This window comes from Geotrypetes seraphini, chromosome 4 (assembly GCF_902459505.1).
Source record: "Geotrypetes seraphini chromosome 4, aGeoSer1.1, whole genome shotgun sequence".
In the NCBI taxonomy this organism is placed as follows: domain Eukaryota; kingdom Metazoa; phylum Chordata; class Amphibia; order Gymnophiona; family Dermophiidae; genus Geotrypetes; species Geotrypetes seraphini.
In genome coordinates, this window is record NC_047087.1 from 8,266,488 (window position 1) to 8,286,681 (window position 20,194).

The following is a 20,194-nucleotide window of genomic DNA, read 5'->3' on the forward strand; positions in this document are numbered from 1 at the left end:
TAGCCACCAAGGATACAGATCCCTTAGGATCCTTGGAAATTGAAGTTACACGGTTTTCGCGGTGGTTGCGGGCAGAATATGGAAAAACTGCGAATAACTTTTTAAACTGTTGTTCACGGTTTTTTGTAACAGCCAGCGTTTTTAATATTGAAACCGCAAATAATTTTCCCCATCTCTCCCTCTCCAGTCCACCAACTCCCCAATGCAAAGTTTGGCTGCGGGCGCCCCGGTCCCTGCTAATGAATGAAGAAGCGAGGTTCAGCTGCTCCCAGATCCTTAGTCTCCTCCGAGCGTGGCTCCACCTGAGCTTCAGACACTCAACGCAGGGAGCTGGGACCTGAGCAGTGCGAGGGACAGGGGAGCTCGCGGCACCGCTGGAGGATTGGAGAACCGAGCTGAGCCGAGCCTGAAGCTGCTGTCACTTACTCCGAGTGGCCCATGCTTCTCTCCCGCTGCTCTTGGCACAGCGCTCCTCTCGCGAGACATGAGCCTGCTGTCACTTAACCCGAGTGGCCCACACTTCCCTCCCGCTGCTCTTCTCGGCGCTGATAGCAGTCAAGCAGTGATTTTCAGGCTGGGAAGCTGGAAAGCAGCGATTTTGTGGATGAAAGCATGGAAGCAATGATTTTCTGAGTGAATGTTGGTAAGTGCTTAACTTTTTTATCAGTACAGTAAAGAAAAGGAACTTTACTTATGACATAATTTTTGGGGAGGAGCCAGCATACGAGAAATCGTGAATATGCGAAACCGCGAGTGCAGAAACTGCGAATACAGAGGGAGAAGTGTACAATGATATGACCTCCAGATGGGGCAAAAGTGCCACTATCGAGCAGATAAGTTATCCAGATAAGCAGGTCTAATTGAAACTTTAAAGGCGATTGTTTCATCACTGCCGGGAGACACAGGTCTAATGAACAATATGATTTTGCATATTTGCTATAAAATTTCCTAAAATCATCCCATTCAGGATTAGCAAAAGTACCTCGCTCTAGGTTGACATAACAAGAGTCAGTAAAGGTAGGAGGCCCAGTGAGCAAGATGATCGTAGATTATCAATTTTTTAACTAAAATACACTTCTCCCTCCGTATTCGCTGTGATAAAGGATTAACAGACCCGCAAATACAGAAAAACCGCAAATAACTTTTTCATATGTTATTAGCTGTTTTCTATTAAAAACCATTGTGAATATGGTGAAACCGCGAATAACATGGTAGGAGACATAGCCTGTTCCTGAAAGAGAGGCAAAACAAGGTTAAGAAAGTGCCGGGAATCAGCAATTTTCTCTGTAAACGCTTGGAATCAGCGATTTCTCTATGCAAGCTGACATAATTTGGGGGGGAGGAGCCAAAAAGCTAAAAACCGCAAATAATCGAAACCACAGTTGCTGAAACGGAGGGAGAAGTGTAACTTGCTAGCTCTGTAGAATTAGGAGGACTTACTTGAGCTAATTGTGAAAGAAAATTAATTTCAAAAATGTTAGTAATTTAAAATAGTGTTTTTAGTGTTAGTATCAGTTATACTGCTTTTCGAAGAATAAAATGTCTTACGTTTTGTTTTAATTAGTTGTTTATAGGAGTTTCCTCCAAAGATCATGGTCATTTTGAGTCCCTGATTTTAACCAAATGCGTTCCAACCTCCTTACTTTACGTTTTAAGGCGAAGAGGTCATCATCAAACCAGTGTTTAGAATTATAAGAACATTTCTTTGTGAAATGTTGTTTTCGTTTAGGAGCTAGTTTATCTAGAATAGTTAAGCTGGTACTTTCCCATTGTGATTCAAACTCTTTAGGAGAGTCTAGACCTTGGATTTGTTCATAGATTGTCCAAAAGAAAGACGGATCTAAATGTCTCCTTGAAATTATTTCCTTTTTTTAAGATGGTGATTGCTTAGTTGATTTATAACCCTATCTAAGATTAAAATAATAAATGAAATGATCTGACCATATGTTTGGACTCCATAAACCACTGATTAAAGAAATAGATCGATCAAGGATTTCTTTAGTGGAAAAGGTCACCAAATCCAAATGGTGGCCTTTCACATGAGATAGTGAGAAATCAGGAATGATATAGTCTAGTTGTACATACCATTCCTGTCTTGGGATCTCTATGTGTTTTTGAAGGGCCTCTTTCAGAGGCTACCCTGCTAGACCTTATGGTCAAGACAGTGTTTTTGGTTGCCATATTCTCAGCAAGAAGGATCTCAGAATTGCAAACACTGTCCTGCAGGGAACTATTTCTCTGTTTCACGGAGTCGGGAGTTACTTTGCACACGATTCCTTCCTTTCTTCCAAAGGTAGTGTCCGCCTTCTATATTAATCAGGAACTTTGGTTGCCCACCTTTCAGCCTACAGGTTCAGCCAAACAGATTTAAGATTCTGCTCAAGCTGGATGTGTGCAGGGCCCTGCTCCTCTGCCTGAAGAGGACTAATGACTCCAGGCTTTCTGATTATGTTGTTGTACTGACCAGTCACTCAAAGTGAGGTAGGCAAGTTTCCAAAGCTTCTGTTGCCAGATGGATCTGCATGGCAATTTCCTCTTCCTAAATTTCTATCGGGAAATAGCCACCTATTTGGCAGCACATTCAATAAGAGGTGTAGTGACCTCCTAGGCGGAATCTCAGGCTGTTTCACCTGATGAAATCTACATAACTGATACTTGTGCTTCTCTGCAAACCTTTGGGTCTTCGGTGCTGCGGGCAGGCTCATCTGTTCCTCCTTAGATGTATAGAACTGCTTTGATACATCAGCTAAAGTATGGACTCTTGTATCCGCAGCAGAACGACAGACTAGGTTCTTACCTCGGTAAACTGTGTTCTGTTAGAATACACAGGAGTCCATACCGCCCTCCCTATGTAGTCTTGTTTTCTGCCTTGGACATTGCCAGTGTCTGTGTCAAGTCTTCTGCTTGCATACCTAAGATAAAGAAAAGATGTGTTTCAGGAATTGGAGGTTTCCCTTTCTCTTTCCTCCTTGGAGGGTCCCATAGCTCTTGCTTGTTACCCTTAGCAGGTTGGGTCTGAGTTACTTATGCAAGTATTTTTGATTCTCTACTTGTTAAATGTTTATTGCTCATTGTTCTATTTTCTAAGTTTGAGCAGAAGGTGTTTCTTGCTGTGTAAGTTCCCATGCTTCTCCTTCTCTTTTCTTATGAGAGGTACATTGATGAAATGGTTCATGAGGCGTCAAAAATTTCCAGCAGTGGGGAAGAAGAGGCTGTGCTGAGGGAAGGCAGCTGGACTCAGATTACGGAACACTGCAAGATTGGTACTGTGACTCCCCTGCCCTTGAACTGAAGAACCGGTATGCTGTCCTGGAAGTGGAGGAGATGAGAGCATCCCACGAAGAGGAAGGACAGCTTGAGATCCCAAAAATTACTGGTTCCGTGACCACTAGGAGGCGTAAGGTAGTGGTAGATGGCGATTCCCTTCTGCAGACCAGACATGATGTCACGAGAGGTATGCTGTCTACCTGGTGCAAAAATCCAAGATGTTACAGAGAGCTTACCGAGACGCATCAAGCCTGATGACTATTATCCGATGCTGCTCATCCACATTGGCACTAATGATACTGCCAGGTACCCTTGTGAACATGTCAAAAGTGACTTTGTGGCTCTGGGAGAGAAGGTGAAGCAGTCAGGTGTGCAGATGGTATTCTTGTCCATCCTCCCTGTCGAAGGTAAAGGCCAGGGCAGAGAAACCCTCATCCTGGAGATGAATGCGTGGTTACGTGGATGGTGTCTTCGAGAGCGTTTTGGCTTCCTGGACTATGGGATGATTTTCTAAGGGCTGCAGAGCAGGGATGGTGTGAATAACATGAAGGAAGACCTGGCAAAGCTTGAAGAATGGTCTGAAATTTGGCAGCTAAAATGTAATGCTAAGAAATGCAAGGTCATGCATTTGGGCTGCAAAAACCCGATGGAACGGTATAGTTTAGAGGGTGAAGAACTTATGTGCATGACAGAAGAACGGGACTTGGGTGTGATTCTTTATGATGATCTTGATGGCCAAACAGGTTGAAAAGCTGATGGCAAAAGCTAGAAGGATGCTAGGTTGCATAGGGAGAGATATAGCCAGTAGGAAAAAGGAGATATTGATGCCTCTGTATAAGACTCTGGTGAGACCTCATTTAGAATATTGTGTACAATTCTGGAGGCCACACCTTCAAAAAGATATAAAAAGGATGGAGTCAGTCCAGAGGAAGGCTACTAAAATGGTATGTGGTCTTTGTGGGGACAGACTTAAAGATCTCAATCTGTATACTTTGGAGGAAAGGCGGAAGAGGGGAAAAATGATAAGATGTTTAAATACCTACCTAATGTAAATGTGCATGAGTCAAGTCTCTCTTCATTTGAAAGGAAACTCTGCAATGAGAGGGCATAGGATGAAGTTAAGAGGTGATAGGCTCCGGAGTAATCTGAGGAAATACTTTTTTACGGAAAGGGTGGTAGATACGTGGAAAAGTCTCCCGGAAGAGGCTTGAGATAGGCACGTGGGATCTCTCAGGTTACTGTGGATGGGCCATTTGGTCTTTATCCGCCGTCATGTTTCTATGTTTCTGTGGAGTTTGATTGATTTGGTTCCAACTGAGGGAGGGTGCTGCGTTCCACTGCAGAAGGGGAGGGATTTTCAAGTTCTTAAAGGGATATCCTTCTGCAGTTCATGGGAAACGAGAATCAACTCAAGTATGGACTCCTATGTATCCTAACAGAACTCAGATTACTGAAGTAAGAAGCTAGTATTTTGGTATCATTTAGTCTCCTTGTCTGATGTACCTTTAAGAGGATGGTATATATTTAATATATAGATGTCTTTTTTTTCTCAAAGTAGTGTCAGCCATGTCTCGTCTATATCCTATGGCACAAGAGTGTCAGCAACTCTTTAGTCAGCCTAGAGCAGATTCCTTGGTGGCTTAGGTCACTAAGCACACCTCCCTTCTGAATGAAGGCAGGGTTGTGCTGAAGGATATGCAGGACCACAGAGTGGATGTAGTTCTCGGGAGACTTTTTGAGGTAGTGGTTTTGGGGGGTCAAAGCTGCTTCAGCAGTGTCCTTTGTCACACACAATTGCCTTTCTAGACTGTGCACTTTGGAGAGTGAAGCTGTCGAGCTTTCCCCTTAGCTTCTTTTGTTGGGGGTGGACTATGTGGCTGATGTATTAGAAGTCTGACTAATACTGTCCTTACTTCCCAACAAGTGATTAAAGTATGATTAAATGGAAAGGGCCTGAGAACTTTGTTTATCATGAAACTAAATTCAGAACCTGTCGTGTGGACTACCATTAGCTTCTATTTCTGTAAGTAGTTTTACTTTTAATTTGAGGGGATGATAGGTTTTAATCTTTTGATTTGTTTTACCAGTGCCATCGTGTATGAAAATGTAACAGTTAAACTGAACATTTCTCTTCTTTAGAGACAGTGAGGCAAGAGCTCCCTCTAAAGGTCTCTTTCTTTTATAATGTCTCATGTACCAATATTTGTTTTGCTTTTTTGCATGCAGTGGACACAACACCAAAGCATCCTCCTCAGTGTGCAGTCGGTCAGAAGGGAACTCCAAACTCTGCCTCCAAAACCAAAGATAAAGTAAACAAGAGAAATGAGCGTGGAGAAACTCGTCTTCATCGAGCCGCCATTCGTGGAGACACACGGCGAATTAAGGAGCTCATAAGTGAGGGAGCCGATGTCAATGTTAAAGATTTTGCAGGTAAGTTTATCTCATGGGTTCATTGTTTATCTCATGGGTTCAATGTAGTTTTCATTGATTATTCCTATGTATAATTCTCATGGCTGTAGGGTTTAGGTTGTGCCTGCCCTTAATTCAGTTCAGTTTATTAATTGTTAACTATTTATTTATTAATAGGATTTGGTTGATTGCCTTCCATGTATTTATAACCAGTGAGAAGTTATAAAATGTTGTGTAACCCCAGTTACAAGAACAAAGATGTATTTATTATGAAGAGCCTTAGGAAGTTGTAGAACAGTTATATATAAATAAATAAATAAATATATATATATATATATATATATATATATATATATTTATTATTTTTTTTTTTTAAATAAATTTTAATTTCTTAAGCCACCTAGTTTTAATTAAGCTCTTAGCAACAGAAATATAAATTAAAATCACATAAAAAATAATCATACTTATATCTCTAGCAGAACATAACATATAGATATAATAAAACTCTATATACAGAAAGTATATGGGGGAAAAAATGTTCACAAAAATTAATAAAAACAATTAAAGGTTCTTAAAAAATGCCAGAAATACCTAAGCCCATGGTAATTGGACTCTTTCAAAAACAACTTAAAAGTAAATCTCTCATATAAACTTACTTTTCATATAAAACTTTGAGAATAGGCTTTCTAGTGCTTTCCTGGGTGACCAAAGAATTGGATCAAGGACATATGCTAGATGCAATTTACTTAGATTTCAACAAAGCCGTTGACACGGTTCCTTATAGGAGGCTCTTGAACAAACTTGACGGGCTGAAGTTAGGACCCAAAGTGGTGAACTGGATTAGAAACTGGTTGATGGACAAACGTCAGAGGATGAGGGTTAATGGAATTGGCTCAGAGGAAGGAAAGGTGAGTAGTGGAGTTCCTCAGGGTTCGGTGCTGGGACTGAACCTGTTGTGAGCGACATTCTGAAGGGTTAGAAGGAAAGGTTTTCCTTTTTGCAGATGATACCAAGATTTGTAACAGAGTAGACACCGAGGAGGGGGTGGAAAACATGAAAAAGGATCTACAAAAGTTAGAGGAATGGTCTAATGCCTGGCTACTAAAATTCAATGCAAAGAAATGCTGAGTAATGCATTTAGGGATTAGTAATCAGAAGGAGCCGTGTGTGCTGGGAGATGAGAGGCTGATATGCACGGATGGGGAGAGGGACCTTGGAGTGATAGTGTCTGAAGATCTAAAGCACAGGTGTCAAACTCAAGGCCCATGGGCCGAATCCATTCCCCCTAGCCATTTTATGTGGCCCGCGGTGCAATGCAGTGTTTTCATTGCCGCTCCCGGTGTTATCTTCTGGCTGGCTTCTTCTTTCTTACTGCCGCAGTGCACAAAGCCGCAGGTGGCGGCTCCTACCCACATCCTGCGCCTGAACTATAAGCCGTCTCTCTGATGTCACAACGAACCGCAAGGTAATGGCGGAATAGAAATCCCTGATGTAATGTAATGTAATGTAAGATTTCCAGATGAGGCGCGAGGAGCCGCTGTCTGCAGCTTTGTGCACACTGTGTTCTGGTAAGAATGAATGTTGAGAAGCATACAGTGTGCTTTGTGTAGTTTAATTTTGTGGTTAACCATTATGTGTTGTTAATAAGATTATATTGTGTATGTGTATATGAAAAATGAATGGAAAAATGGTGTTACAATTATGGGGGTGAGGTTTGGTGCAGAGATGTGTGGGGTCTGGCCCACGACTTAGCCTGTGTTTTGGGATTTAAACCCTTTAATGTGATTTTGAGTTTGACACCCCTCATCTAAAGGCAAATAAACTGTGACGAGGCAGTGGCTGTTGCCAGAATGAGAGAAGCATAACCAGTAGAAGAAAAAAGGTGTTGATGCCCCTGTACAGGTCATTGGTGAGGCCCCGCTTGGAGTATTGTGTTCAATTTTAGAGACCATATCTGGCAAAGGACATAAGAAGACTTGAAGTGGTCCAGAGAAAGATGACAAAAATGGTAGCAGTTTTGAGGAAAGACCAGAATACCTGAATATGTATACCCTAGAGCAGGAATGTCAAAGTCCCTGTTCGAGGGCCGCAATCCAGTCTGGTTTCAGGATTTTCCCAATGAATATGCATGAGATTTATTTGCATGCACTGCTTTCATTGTATGCTAATAGATCTCATGCATATTCATTGGGGAAATCCTGAAAACCCGACTGGATTGCGGCCCTCGAGGAGGGGCTTTGATACCCCTGCCCTAGAGGAAAGGAGGGCCAGGGGAGATATTCAGATGTTCAAATACTTGAAAGGTATTAACGTAGAACAAAATCTTTTCCAGAGAAAGGAAAATGATAAAACCAGAGGACATGATTTGAGGTTGAGGGGTGGTAGTCTTAAGAGTAATAAGAAAATTCTTGTTTATGTAGAGGGTGGTGGATGCATGAAATGCACTTCCGAGGGAGGTGGTGGAGAGGAAAACGGTGACAATTTAAAAAAAAATCTTGGGATGAACACAGAGGATCTCGAATCATAAAATAATGGTATATATTAAAGAACCAAGACCAGTACTGGGCAGACTTGAACGGTCTGTGTCCGTATATAGCTGTTTGATTGAGGATGGGCTGGGGAGGGCTTTGACGGCTCGGATGGTTTAGATGGGCTGGAATGAGCTTTGATGGAGAATTCAGTAGATGGTACCTAAGCACAGTACTGGGCAGAGCTTTGGGTTCTGGCCCAGAAATAGCATAGATGGAAAATTTAAATTAAATCAGTAATTTAAAGAGGGTAAGATTGGGCAGACTAGATGGACAATTTGGATCTTTATCTGCCGCCATCTACTTTGTTACTATGTTCATTAACGTTATTTTGCTCCTCCTCCCATCTCTCTGGGCTGTCCTCCAGTTCTTCAGTTGTTTCTCGACAAGTGAGATGGTAGGATACTGTCTTTTTTTGCTCGTGTTTCTTTTTAAATTAAATTCATTTGTGGGGGGTGGGATTTTTGGTTTTTTGCTTTCTGATCGAGACTTTTTTGGTGCTGCAGAGGATCCCATCTTGGGACATCGTTGGCTGCGGGAGAGCGCAGATTCTAAGGTCGAAAGTCTGCATCCAAGGGGCAGACTGCCTTGCAGTGCACCCACTTAGACAGCCTGCACTAACAGTCGAGGAGTTCAGAGACTACTCTCTTGGAAGCAAGGCTCGCCCCAGGTTCTGTCTGCAGTTGGCTTGAGCACTGACTGATTGGCTCTGTGGCCGTTTTTCCAGGATCAGGGTTGACCTCCCTGTATGCGCATATAAGTTTCTGGTGGGGGTTGAGGTCTGTAGCTGATCATTGGGCTCGAGGCAGTCTGAAGAGACAAGCAGTCTGGGTTCCAGGTTTTTTTGAGGCAGATGTTCTCCTTGTAAGTTGTGTACAGCTTCACCACAGCGAGCAACAGGCTAGCATCCTTTAAAAATCAAACAAACAACAATGTCGGGGTAGAAGAGTTTAAAAGTGAATTTTTTGGGGTTCTGGGGTTAGAGCCAGGGTCCCCCACCTCCAAAATCCCCAAATAGCTAGTTTTTGGGTCCCAGTGTAGCTCCCACAGGCCGTTTTTGGCGTTAAAATCCCTGCCACAGTGGGCTTTTTTGGATTTCCCGATTTGAAAATAAAAGTCTTTATTTGTCTCAAAACACCTCAATTTTGATCAAAATCAGGTATAATGGCAAGATACCTTGGATTTATGACAGTTTTGTGCTAGTTGGTCATCTGAGGATCGTCTGTGTCCTACATGCCACGCTGCACATGGGGTGGGGGGGGGGGGAGGCTGGATCCAGTGGCTTAGCCTCCTCTAGTTTCTCGGGGGAGGGGTATTAGTGTCCAGATGGTGTGAGGGCCAGGCAAAAAGTCCAGGTTTGGGCTGGGGAGCAGCTGAAGTGCATCCCTGATAAAGTGCAGCCGTGCTGCTGGCATAAAACCCCAGAAAGGAGCTCGGGAGCGTCCACATCCTGGACAGAGGTTTTCCCCTGAATTCATCAATATGATGATTGAAGCTTATGTGATTAACAAGAGTCACTGCCATGCTGGTGCCGTGGGTACCCCCCCCCCCCCCCGAGTGCAATTCCCCAGCAACAGTTCTATGCAAAAGATGAGGTCAAGTCTGTGGAGGATTGAGAGAATGAGGGCTCTATATCAATCCCTTTACTTTCTTAGTCTGGATCCTTAGTAGCTGGAGATGCCTCCTTCAATTCTAGAGAAGCTGGATCTGGTGGAGGCCTTTAATCTCAAGGAGGATCCAACTATGCACACACTATTTTTTGGAGGTACACTTCTCCCTCCAGATTTGTGGGGGATAGGGGCAGAGCCTGACCGCGAATGGTGAAATACCGTGAATATCTTCTGGTCTGGCTCTGATCCACCCCCGCCTCCCTCCTGCCTTCCCCTCGGCATCCCGGCCTTACCTGGTGGTCTAGCGGGCTTTCGGGGCAGGAGCGATCTTCCTACGCTCCTGCCCCATGCAGATTGCCATTAGGAAATAGCTGCCGTGAGTTCCCGTATTCTCTCGAGACTACGACGGGAACTCCCCACAGCCATTTCCTATTGGTGATCTCCAGGGGGCAGGAGTGTAGGAAGATCGCTCCTGCCCCGAAAGCCCACTAGACCACCAGGTAAGGCCGGGATGCTGGGGGGAAGGCTAAACTGTGGGGGTTTTTCTTTTTTTCCCCCTCCCCAAAAAATCACGAATATGTGAAATCGCGATTGCCGAAACCGCGAATGGGGAGGGGGAAGTGTAATCACAAAATCCCTCCAGGAGTTAAAGATAGGGACTCCTCTGCTGCACAGTGCTCACATTTGAGCAGCACAAAAGTGCAGACCACGTTTCCCTTCTCATTATGACATTACAAAAATGCTAATGGTCTGGATGATGAATTTAACCAGCTCTTTGTTCCACCAAATGTGGATTCCCTGGTGGCGCAGGTTACCAAGTGTACCCCTCTTCCCAGTGAAGGCAGTGTGGTATTAAAAGATGTTCAGGACTGCAGGCTGGATTTTGTTCTTAATAAGCTATTGGAAGCCGCGGCCTCAGGTTTGAAAGCAGCTGCACTGGCGTCATTTATCACCCTGGCTTGCCACTCCAAGTTATGCCATGTTCGGGAGGCAGTGGCTGAGGGATTATCAGTTTCTGATGTCTGGAGTAGATTGTACAGCTGATGCTCTGTATAATCTTTTCAGAGTTCTGAGCAAAATGTCTACTTATTCTACTTCCGCTCTCAGGATGCTGTTGATCAGACAGTGGGCAGGGGTAATTACAAGTCAATTACCCTTTAAAGGTATTATGGAACTATGGAATTACCCTCTATGGAAAAGGTCTGGACGATCTTCCAAAGACTACCAGCCAGCAGACCCTGAACTTCAAAGGGATCTAGGTGCAGAAATTTTCAGGCCTGCCATCGCATCCGGATCTCTTTCCATCCCCCTTGATACCTCAAGGCATTTCACATAGTCAGCTGATGTGGATAATATACCCGAGATCTGGCGGATATTGCGGCTATCGAATCCATACCAAAGGAAGACTTTGGCTGAGGGAGATACTTGATATATTTCATCATTCCAAAGAAAAACTCCAAAGATTGGAAACTGATCCTGGACCTGAAAGCGGTCATTGCAGTCCTGAAAGTCCCACGCTTCAGGATGGAAACGGTGAAATTGGTTATCATGGCATTAGCGCCAGGGGAGTTCTTGGCCTCCCTGGATCTCACGGAGGCGTATCTTCATATCCCCATAAGGGGCACAGGAAGTTTCTGCGGTTCCATGTCTTGGACCAACACTTCCAGTTCGCAGCCCTGCTGTTCGGCCTTGCATCAGTGCCCAGGACCTTCATCAAGATCATGGTAGTGGTGGCTGCCCACCTCCATGCTCGGGGGATCCTGGTCCATCCATACTTAACTTAGACGACTGGCTGATTAGGGCCCCCTCCTTGGAAGAGAGGTGCTAGGCAGTGCAGCAAGTAGTCCATTTGTTGCAACGGCTGAGCTGGTAATCAACTTGAGAAAGAGCTGTCTCAAACCAACACAGGACTTAGAGTATCTGGGAGTCCGGTTTCACACAGCCAGGAACCAGATATTCCTTCCAGAGGCCTGAAAGTGAAGCTTCAATAAACCATTTGAGAAGTGTTAACAGTTCTGGCTCTGAAGGCCTGGTGATATCTGCAGGTCCTGGGACTCATGGTTGCAACGTTTGATGTGGTTCCATGGGCCTGGGCCAGGCTGTGCCCACTCCAGGAGTTGCTGCTGTCTCGGTGGAGTCCGCAACAGGACTCATTAATAATGCCGCTGCCTTGGACAACGGTGGTGCGCAGCAGCATGCAGTGGTGGTTGAACCCTCTGATCCTGTGCAGAGGTCTGCCCTTGAGGGTTTTGGACAGGGTAATTCTTTGCATGGATGTGAGTCTGGTTGGGGAGCAGTGTATATGTCTGCCCCAGTCCAGGGCAGCTGGTCAACCTCCGAGAGCAGATCCTCAATCAGTCTCCTGGAACTGAGGGCAATTCGCCTAGCCTTGCTGCGTTTCTAGAGGTGCCTCCATTGTCAGGCTGTCCGTGTGTCCTTGGATAACGCAAAGGCGGTGGCCTACATTTACAAGACAGGGAGGCACCAGGAGAGTCCTCTTCTGGGTCTGGAGGCTCGGCATCTCTTTTCCTGAGTGGAAAAGCACTTGGTAGCTCTGTGTCTGTGGCTCATGGTGCGGGAGTAGCAAATGTTCAGGCAGAATTTCTCAGTCGTCAGACCTTGGATCCGGAAGAATGGTACCTCTCCCAAAGAGCGTTCGAGTGCATAGTGAATCAGTGGGCGGACAGATTTTCAGCCATCGGTGGGAGGCCAGCAGCTGGATGCTCTGGTGCAGTCTTGGCCCCGGGATGGTCTCCTCTATGTGTTTCCTCCACGGCCCATGATAGGGTGTGTTTTGCACCGCTTTGCAGGTCATGGGGGCCCGGTGATCTTGATGGCATTGGATTGGCCTTGAAGGTCCTGGTCCAGCTCCACTGCGGTCAGTGTCTCAAGCTTCTCTGTCGTACACGTCTCCTCACTCAAGATCTGATCGCGATGCAAGATCCGGACCATTTTGGCCTTACGGCATGGCTATTGAGCACGCTGCCTTGACAGCCAGGGGCTATTCGACCACGGTCATTGCTACGTTACTACATAGCAAGCGGAAATCCACTGTGGCAGCCTATGCAAAAGGCCTGAAGGTGTTTTCAGGCTTGGTGTTTCAGTGCGCAGATGGATCCCTCAGATTACTCGGTTTCCCACGTTCTGGAGTCCTGCAGGCTGGCCTCAAGAAGAGGCTTGCTGTGTCTTTGCTCAGGGTACAGATCGCTTAGGGCCTGTTTTGTTTAGGGGTTCGCTGGCGTCCCATCCAGACGTGGTTCATTTCTTGTGGGGTGCAATTCGGCTGAGGCTTCTTTTGCGGCTTCCATGTCAGATGTGGAACCTGAACCTGGTACTCCAGTCGCTGGTTCGTCCGCCTTATGAGCCCCTTGAGCAGGCCTCGTTGCACGATATCACCATCAAGATTGTCTTTCTGGTAGCGATCACATCTGCCCATAAGGTCTCGGAGCTTCAGGCCTTCTTGTGCAGGGATCCTTTTCTGCGGATCACGGATTCTGCAGTTATTTTGCCCAAGAGAGTCTTAAGTCTGGAGGCCAATTCTAGACCTTAAGGTCATTGTGGCCCTCATGGTACCTTGTTTCTGGATGGCGCTTGGGGAATTTCTCGCCTTGCTGGATTTGATAGAGGCCTATCTCCACATTCCCATTTTCCCAGAGCACAGGAAGTTCTTGTGATTCCTTATGCTGGAGCAACATTTCCAGTTTGCAGCCTTACCCTTCAGGCTGGCCACAGTGCCAAGCACCTTCACCAAAGTGATGTTGGCAGTTGCAGCACACCTACACAGAGTGGATATATAGGTACATCCGTATTTGGACAATTGTGACCAGGAGTGAAGGCCAGTCCAAATCTGAAAGCAGAAATGCTCTATAGAGGCTGGTCTGTGTGTTCAACTTTTGGAAAAGCCACCAGATTCCTCCCAGAAGTCCGTAGAGAGGAACTCGTGCATCAGATATGGGAGTTTTGTAGCGAGACACATTCAACAGCCTGGTGTTACTGGGATCAATGGTAACGACCATGGATATGGTGCCCTGGGTAAGAGCACACTTGCGTCCACTCCAGGATGCACTTCTCTCCTGATGGTGTCCGCAGAAGGATGCACTGCAGCAGTGGCTACCTTGGACAGTGGAAGCACATCACAGTTTAGCCTGGTGGTTGGAGTCTCAGTCTCTAGCCAGTGGAGTTCCCCTTCACTTCTCTGCATGGGTGATTCTGATGATGGACGCCAGTCTGTATTGCTGAAGGGTGTACATTGTGAAGGGCATCTGGTTCAGGTATGCTGGTCCCCTTCTCAGAGGAAGTAGTCGATCAACTACTTGGAGCTTCAGGCATCCAGGAACACAATGAGCAAAGCAATACAAGTTTTCTCGGACGATGCAATGGCGGTGGCCTATGTCATTCACCAGGGGGACACCAAGAGTGCTCCTGTACTCTTCATACAGAATGGCACGGTGACAGAATTTGTCACCGTCCCTGTTCCCATGGATAATCGCGGGAAACCAGAATCAGAGTATGAATGGGCATAGCCACTGACCCTCAAGCCTTGCACTAAAGAATGCTGATGTAGAAGGACTAAGATTGAGATAGACATTAAAGAATGATACGGGATGGTATCCTGCGGTTATACGTGGGAACATGATGGTGACAAATTCTGTCACCGTGTTATTCTCCGTCGTCGTCGCTTGGAAGCCCACATAGTGTTTCGGTTGGTGAAGTCCCATGTCTTAGCACTCTTGGTGGCATATGTGGCAGGAATGGACAGTGCAAGTGGATTTCTTTAGCTGGAAGACTCCTCAGGGAGTGGTCACTGTCTGAGGATGCCTTCACCTGGATTGTGGGTTGGTAGGGGTGCCCAACATTTGATCTGATGGCATCGGCGAGTTTTGGACATCCTGTTGTAGCCTTGGCCAAAGGCTTGACTTCTTGATGTCTTCCCTCCGTGGACTATGATAGACAGATTTCTGTGCAGGACCATGATGCACCAAGGACTGGTGATAATAGTAGCGTCAGACTGACCGAGGCGACCATAGTATGCAAATCTTGTCCAGCTGCAAAGGGACCGAGGTCTCAGTCTTACATGCTTCATTGGGACCAACAATTGGAATTCAGGAGGAGACAGACGACGCTGACTCCTGGCAGCTGGTAACCTCCTCCACAGGCAAACACAAAAAACCTTCCTCATATACTGTCTCTTTTTCTCACACACAGGGTAGTTCTACATCAACCCCGCAAATCCCATTGAGGAACAGATTCCAGCTTCTTCAGGGAAGACCTGACAATGAGGAACAGGAAGATATCCAGCAGGAGGTTCCGGTCCCAGAGACATCAGTACGGCCCTCCCCTAAGAAGCGTAGAGTTGTGGTAATTGGGGATTCAATGCTGAGGGGCACGGAGGGCCCAATCTGCAGACCAGATATTCAATCGAGAGAGGTTTGCTGTTTGCCAGGAGCCAGGATCCAGGATGTAACCGCCTGCTTGGACAGTCTCATCAAGCCCCAGGACCACTTCCCCATGCTTCTTATCCATGTCGGAACCAACGATACTGCCAGGAGCGCCCCGGAGAGGATACCTGAGGACTTTGGCGCCCTGGGTGAGAAGCTGAGGAGGTTGGATGCGCAGGTTGTGTTCTCCTCGATCCTTCCAGTAAGAGGCAAGGGAAGAGCCAGAGAGAATCGGATCCAGAAGGCAAACGACTGGCTGCAAGGATGGTGCAAGGAGATGAACTTCGGGTTCCTGAACCACGGAGAGGCACTACAAGGACTACAGGGACCAGATGGGTTGCACCTGTCCAGCAGAGGGAAGAACGTCTTTGGACACCGATTAGCCCGCCTACTCCATAGGGCTTTAAACTAGGTAAGTTGGGGGAGGGTACGGGCACTAATAACCTATCTAATGAAGTAAGCTGCAACTACCATTCAGGATCTGAGGTATATACACATAGCAATCATGGATCTGGGGGGGGTGCTCACATTTCCGGGTTCAGGGGGGATACTGACATTTTCGAATCCGGGGTAAGTTCACACTGTGTTTCAGGGTCTAAGGAGAATACACACATGGCAAACAATACCAAAGGAGCCGATGGAGCTCAATCGGGAATATCACTAGATAGCCATAACAAACCTAGGACTTGGAAGGCTATGTACGTCAATGCCCACAGTTTGGCAACAAGATTCTGGAATTGGAGACGGAAATGAGGGGCGCCGACCTAGATGTGGTGGCAATATCCGAAACCTGGCTTACGGACTCCCACAGGTGGGACATGGTCATACCGGGTTACAATTTGTTCCGCCAAGACAGGGAGGGCAAAATGGGAGGAGGGGTAGCACTATATGCCAAAGATGACATCAAAGTTACCAGAATCACAGATGTTAGGTACACAGGGGAATCCCTTTGGGTAAATATGGCCAGGGGAAAGGACAAATGCCTGTACCTTGGCATAGTATACAGACCTCCAAGGCAACAGGAAGACCTTGATATGGAATTAATCGAGGACATAGAGAATATCACCTTGCGTGGGGACACAGTATTGATGGGGGACTTCAATATGCCTGACGTGAATTGGAACACACTTTCCTCTGCGACCGGCAGCAGCAAAAGGCTATTAAACTCTATAAAGGGAGCAAGACTCAAGCAAATGGTTTTGGAGCCAACTAGGGATCAGGCGATTCTAGACCTAATACTTACCAACGGAGAAAGTGTCACAGATGTCTCTGTGGGAGACACGCTGTCATCCAGTGACCACAACATGGTATGGTTTAACCTCAGAAAAGGTTTCACCAAACCCAACACATTAACTAAGGCCCTCAGCTTCAAGGACACCAACTTCGAGGACATGGGGGAATTCATCCATCAGTCGCTGCAAAACCAAGCAGATACTGATAATGTAGAGGAATTGTGGTCAATACTGAAAACTACCATACACGAAGCAACAAACAGATTTATTAAATCTGTAAGTAAACGATGAAGAAAAAACAAACCGCAGTGGTTCTCTACGGAGGTCTCCAACCTCATAAAAGAGAAGAAGAGAGCATTCATCTCCTTCAAACATTCAGGGAAGCAGGGCTCCAGAGAAGACTATCTGGCCAAGTCAAGAACCGTCAAAACAGCAGTCAGAGAGGCCAAATTGCAGGTGGAGGAGAATCTAGCAAAGAATATCAAAAAGGGCGATAAAGCATTCTTTAGGTATATTAGTGATAGAAACAGGAACACAGGAGGGATAGTATGCCTTAGGAAACCAGATGGGAACTATGTAGAATCGGACTCCAAGAAGGCTAAACTGTTAAATGAATACTTTTGCTCAGTTTTCACCCGTGAGGCGCAGGGATCCGGCCCTCAACTACCAACAGGGGATAGCTCGATAGACCCGTTTTGCAGCTTCGAGATAACGCCCAATAGTGTCTACAGTGAACTATCCAAACTCAAGGTTCACAAAGCCATGGGGCCAGACAACATACACCCCAGAGTACTCAGAGAGTTAAAAGACACCTTGGCGAAACCACTATCAACACTCTTCAATCTCTCCCTTAGCAAAGGAAAAGTCCCGCTAGACTGGAAAACGGCTAATGTCATTCCACTCCACAAAAAAGGAAGTAGGACGGAAGCTACGAACTACAGACCAGTGAGTCTCACATCAATAGTAAGCAAACTAATGGAAACTCTAATCAAACACCAATTGGATGCGGTCCTTAACGAGGGGAATCTGCGAGATCCCCGTCAACATGGGTTTACAAAGGGGAGGTCCTGTCAATCCAACCTGATCAGCTTCTTTGACTGGGTGACGAGGAAGCTGGATATTGGGGAGTCCCTGGACATCGTGTACTTAGATTTCAGCAAAGCATTCGATAGCGTACCACACCGCAGGTTGTTGAGCAAGATGAGCTCTATAGGTTTGGGAGATACCTTGACTACATGGGTGGGGGACTGGCTAGGAGGTAGACTTCAGAGGGTGGTGGTGAATGGCTCCCCCTCCGAAACGACAGAGGTGTTAAGTGGAGTGCCGCAGGGCTCGGTCTTGGGCCCAATCTTGTTCAACATCTTCATAAGGGACTTGGCTGAAGGGCTTCAGGGTAAATTAACGTTATTCGCCGATGATGCCAAATTATGCAATATAGTGGACAAGAACACAACAGGACCTGACAACAAATCCAAGACCGATAGTATGGCACACGACCTCCTCCTACTGGAGAATTGGTCCAGGACCTGGCAACTAAACTTTAATGCCAAAAAATGCAAGGTCGTGCACCTTGGCAACAAAAATCCATGTAAGACTTACACTCTTAATGGTGAGATCCTAGAGAGAACTGTAGCGGAACGAGACTTAGGGGTAATCATCAGTGAGGACATGAAGACTGCAACTCAGGTGGAGAAAGCTTCATCTAAAGCCAGACAAATCATGGGTTGCATACGAAGGAGTTTCGTTAGCCGTAAGCCCGAAGTCATAATGCCATTATATAGATCCATGGTGAGACCCCATCTGGAATACTGTGTACAATTCTGGAGACCACATTACCGCAAAGATGTGCTGAGACTTGAGTCGGTCCAGCGAATGGCCACACGGATGGTCACGGGGCTCAGGGATCTCCCGTATGAGGAACGGCTGAATAAACTGCAGCTCTACTCCCTAGAGGAACGCAGGGAGAGGGGGGACATGATCAAGACATTCAAGTACCTCACGCGCCGTATCGAGGTGGGGGAGGATATCTTCTTCTTCAAGGAACCCACGTCAACACGAGGGCATCCATGGAAAATCAGGGGAGGGACATTACATGGCGACACCAGGAAATACTTCTTCACCGAGAGGGTGGTGGATCGATGGAATGGTCTTCCGATGCAGGTGATTGAGGCCAGCAGTGTGCCTGATTTTAAAGCTAAATGGGATCGAAAGGTGGGATCTCTTCGCAAAGGGAGGTAGGGGAGGGTCATTGATGTGGGCAGACTTGATGGGCCTTGGCCCTTATCTGCCGTCACCTTCTATGTTTCTATGTAATCTGATATTAAATATATTAAAAATACGTGTTGTGAAATTCAGTGATGATATTTTTATCATCTGGTTGGGGACTACACAACAACTTATAGAATTTAATGATAAAATCAATCAGTGCCATTATTCCATCAAATTTACCATGACATATAGTATGGAGAACATCAGTTTTTTAGATGTGGAAATCCATAAGAAAGATCAATATATTGAAACTTCAGTCTATCGTAAAAAAACAGATAGAAATACGTTGCTTAAATTCAACAGCATGCATCCTATTCACCTCAAAACTAGCATTCCTTTTGCGCAATTTCTTAGATATCGTCGTATTTGTAACACCAAGGACAAATTTGTACAAGAAGCAAAAATACTGAAACAGAAATTATTGTCAAGAGATTATCCTGAAAACATAGTAAAACGAGCTAAAAAACGTGCGTTATATAATCCTAGGGAAACATTGTTAGAGTACAAAAAACCTCATCTAGATGACATCATAATTCCATGTGTGATTAAACAAACGCGTATGTCACCACAAGTGATCAAGAAATACAAAAAACACCTCCCCCCTATTAAGAACTCTTCCTTGTTTTGAAAACAAAAGATTTATTTTTTCGCAATCAAGAAATAAAAACTTAAGTGATTTGCTATGTCATACGTCTAAGGAAGATTTTATAGGAGAAGATTTAAACAATATCCAGGGTCACAAACCTTGTGGCCATTGTTCAAATTGTGACATAATGCTGACTATTTCTAATTTTATCAACCCCAGCGATGGCAAGAATATTGTTCTACATCATACGTCTTCATGTCAATCTGTGAATATAATATATGCTATTCAATGTCCATGTGACCGTTTATATATAGGTCAAACATCACGTACTCTAACTATTAGAATCACGGAACATAAAAGCTGTTTGAACACTTTGAAATTAACAGCCCCGATAGTTGCTCATTGCACTCAATTTGGCCATAGGTTTGAGAACTTAAAATGTTGGGTCATCGAGAAATTGCGCCCGACTCAGAGAAGAGGGGACAGTAGAAGAATGTTATGGCAGAAAGAACAACAATGGATTAGTCGTTTACAAACTTTAGAGCCGTTGGGCTTAAATACAGCCTTTGAATGGCAGCCGTTTCTCTGAAATTTACCTTTAATGTTCCTTTCTGTGGTCAAATTGGGTATTTGACAGAAGTGCTCGTGTTTAGCCTATCGTACATCACGTAGTTGATGACGTCATGACGCCCGGTTCGTGTTTTATTTGAGCCGGGCGCGTCTCTCAGTCCCAGCACCGTCCTGAGAGGAGTCGGCTTTACTACCAGCAGACAGTAAGAAGCAGAGAGATATTTGAGTTGGCACCTTTCCCCTGAAGTAGCCCTTGCCGGGCGAAACAGAAAGTCTTTTCTGTCGG

At 45.6% G+C, this 20,194-nt stretch overlaps 1 protein-coding gene across 5 annotated transcripts in view; it reads left to right on the plus strand.

The window, feature by feature from the left end:
- The window catches only part of ANKRD11 (ankyrin repeat domain 11), a 456,185-nt gene that overhangs the window by 219,113 nt on the left and 216,878 nt on the right, over positions 1 to 20,194 (plus strand). For 4 of the 5 annotated variants that reach the window (XM_033940962.1, XM_033940964.1, XM_033940960.1 and 1 more), the window contains one exon: positions 5,494 to 5,697. In XM_033940962.1, coding sequence (XP_033796853.1) covers positions 5,494 to 5,697 — 204 coding nt within the window. Of the gene's footprint in view, positions 1 to 5,493; positions 5,698 to 20,194 lie in introns of those variants that run through there. The other variant, XM_033940965.1, reaches the window with a different exon arrangement.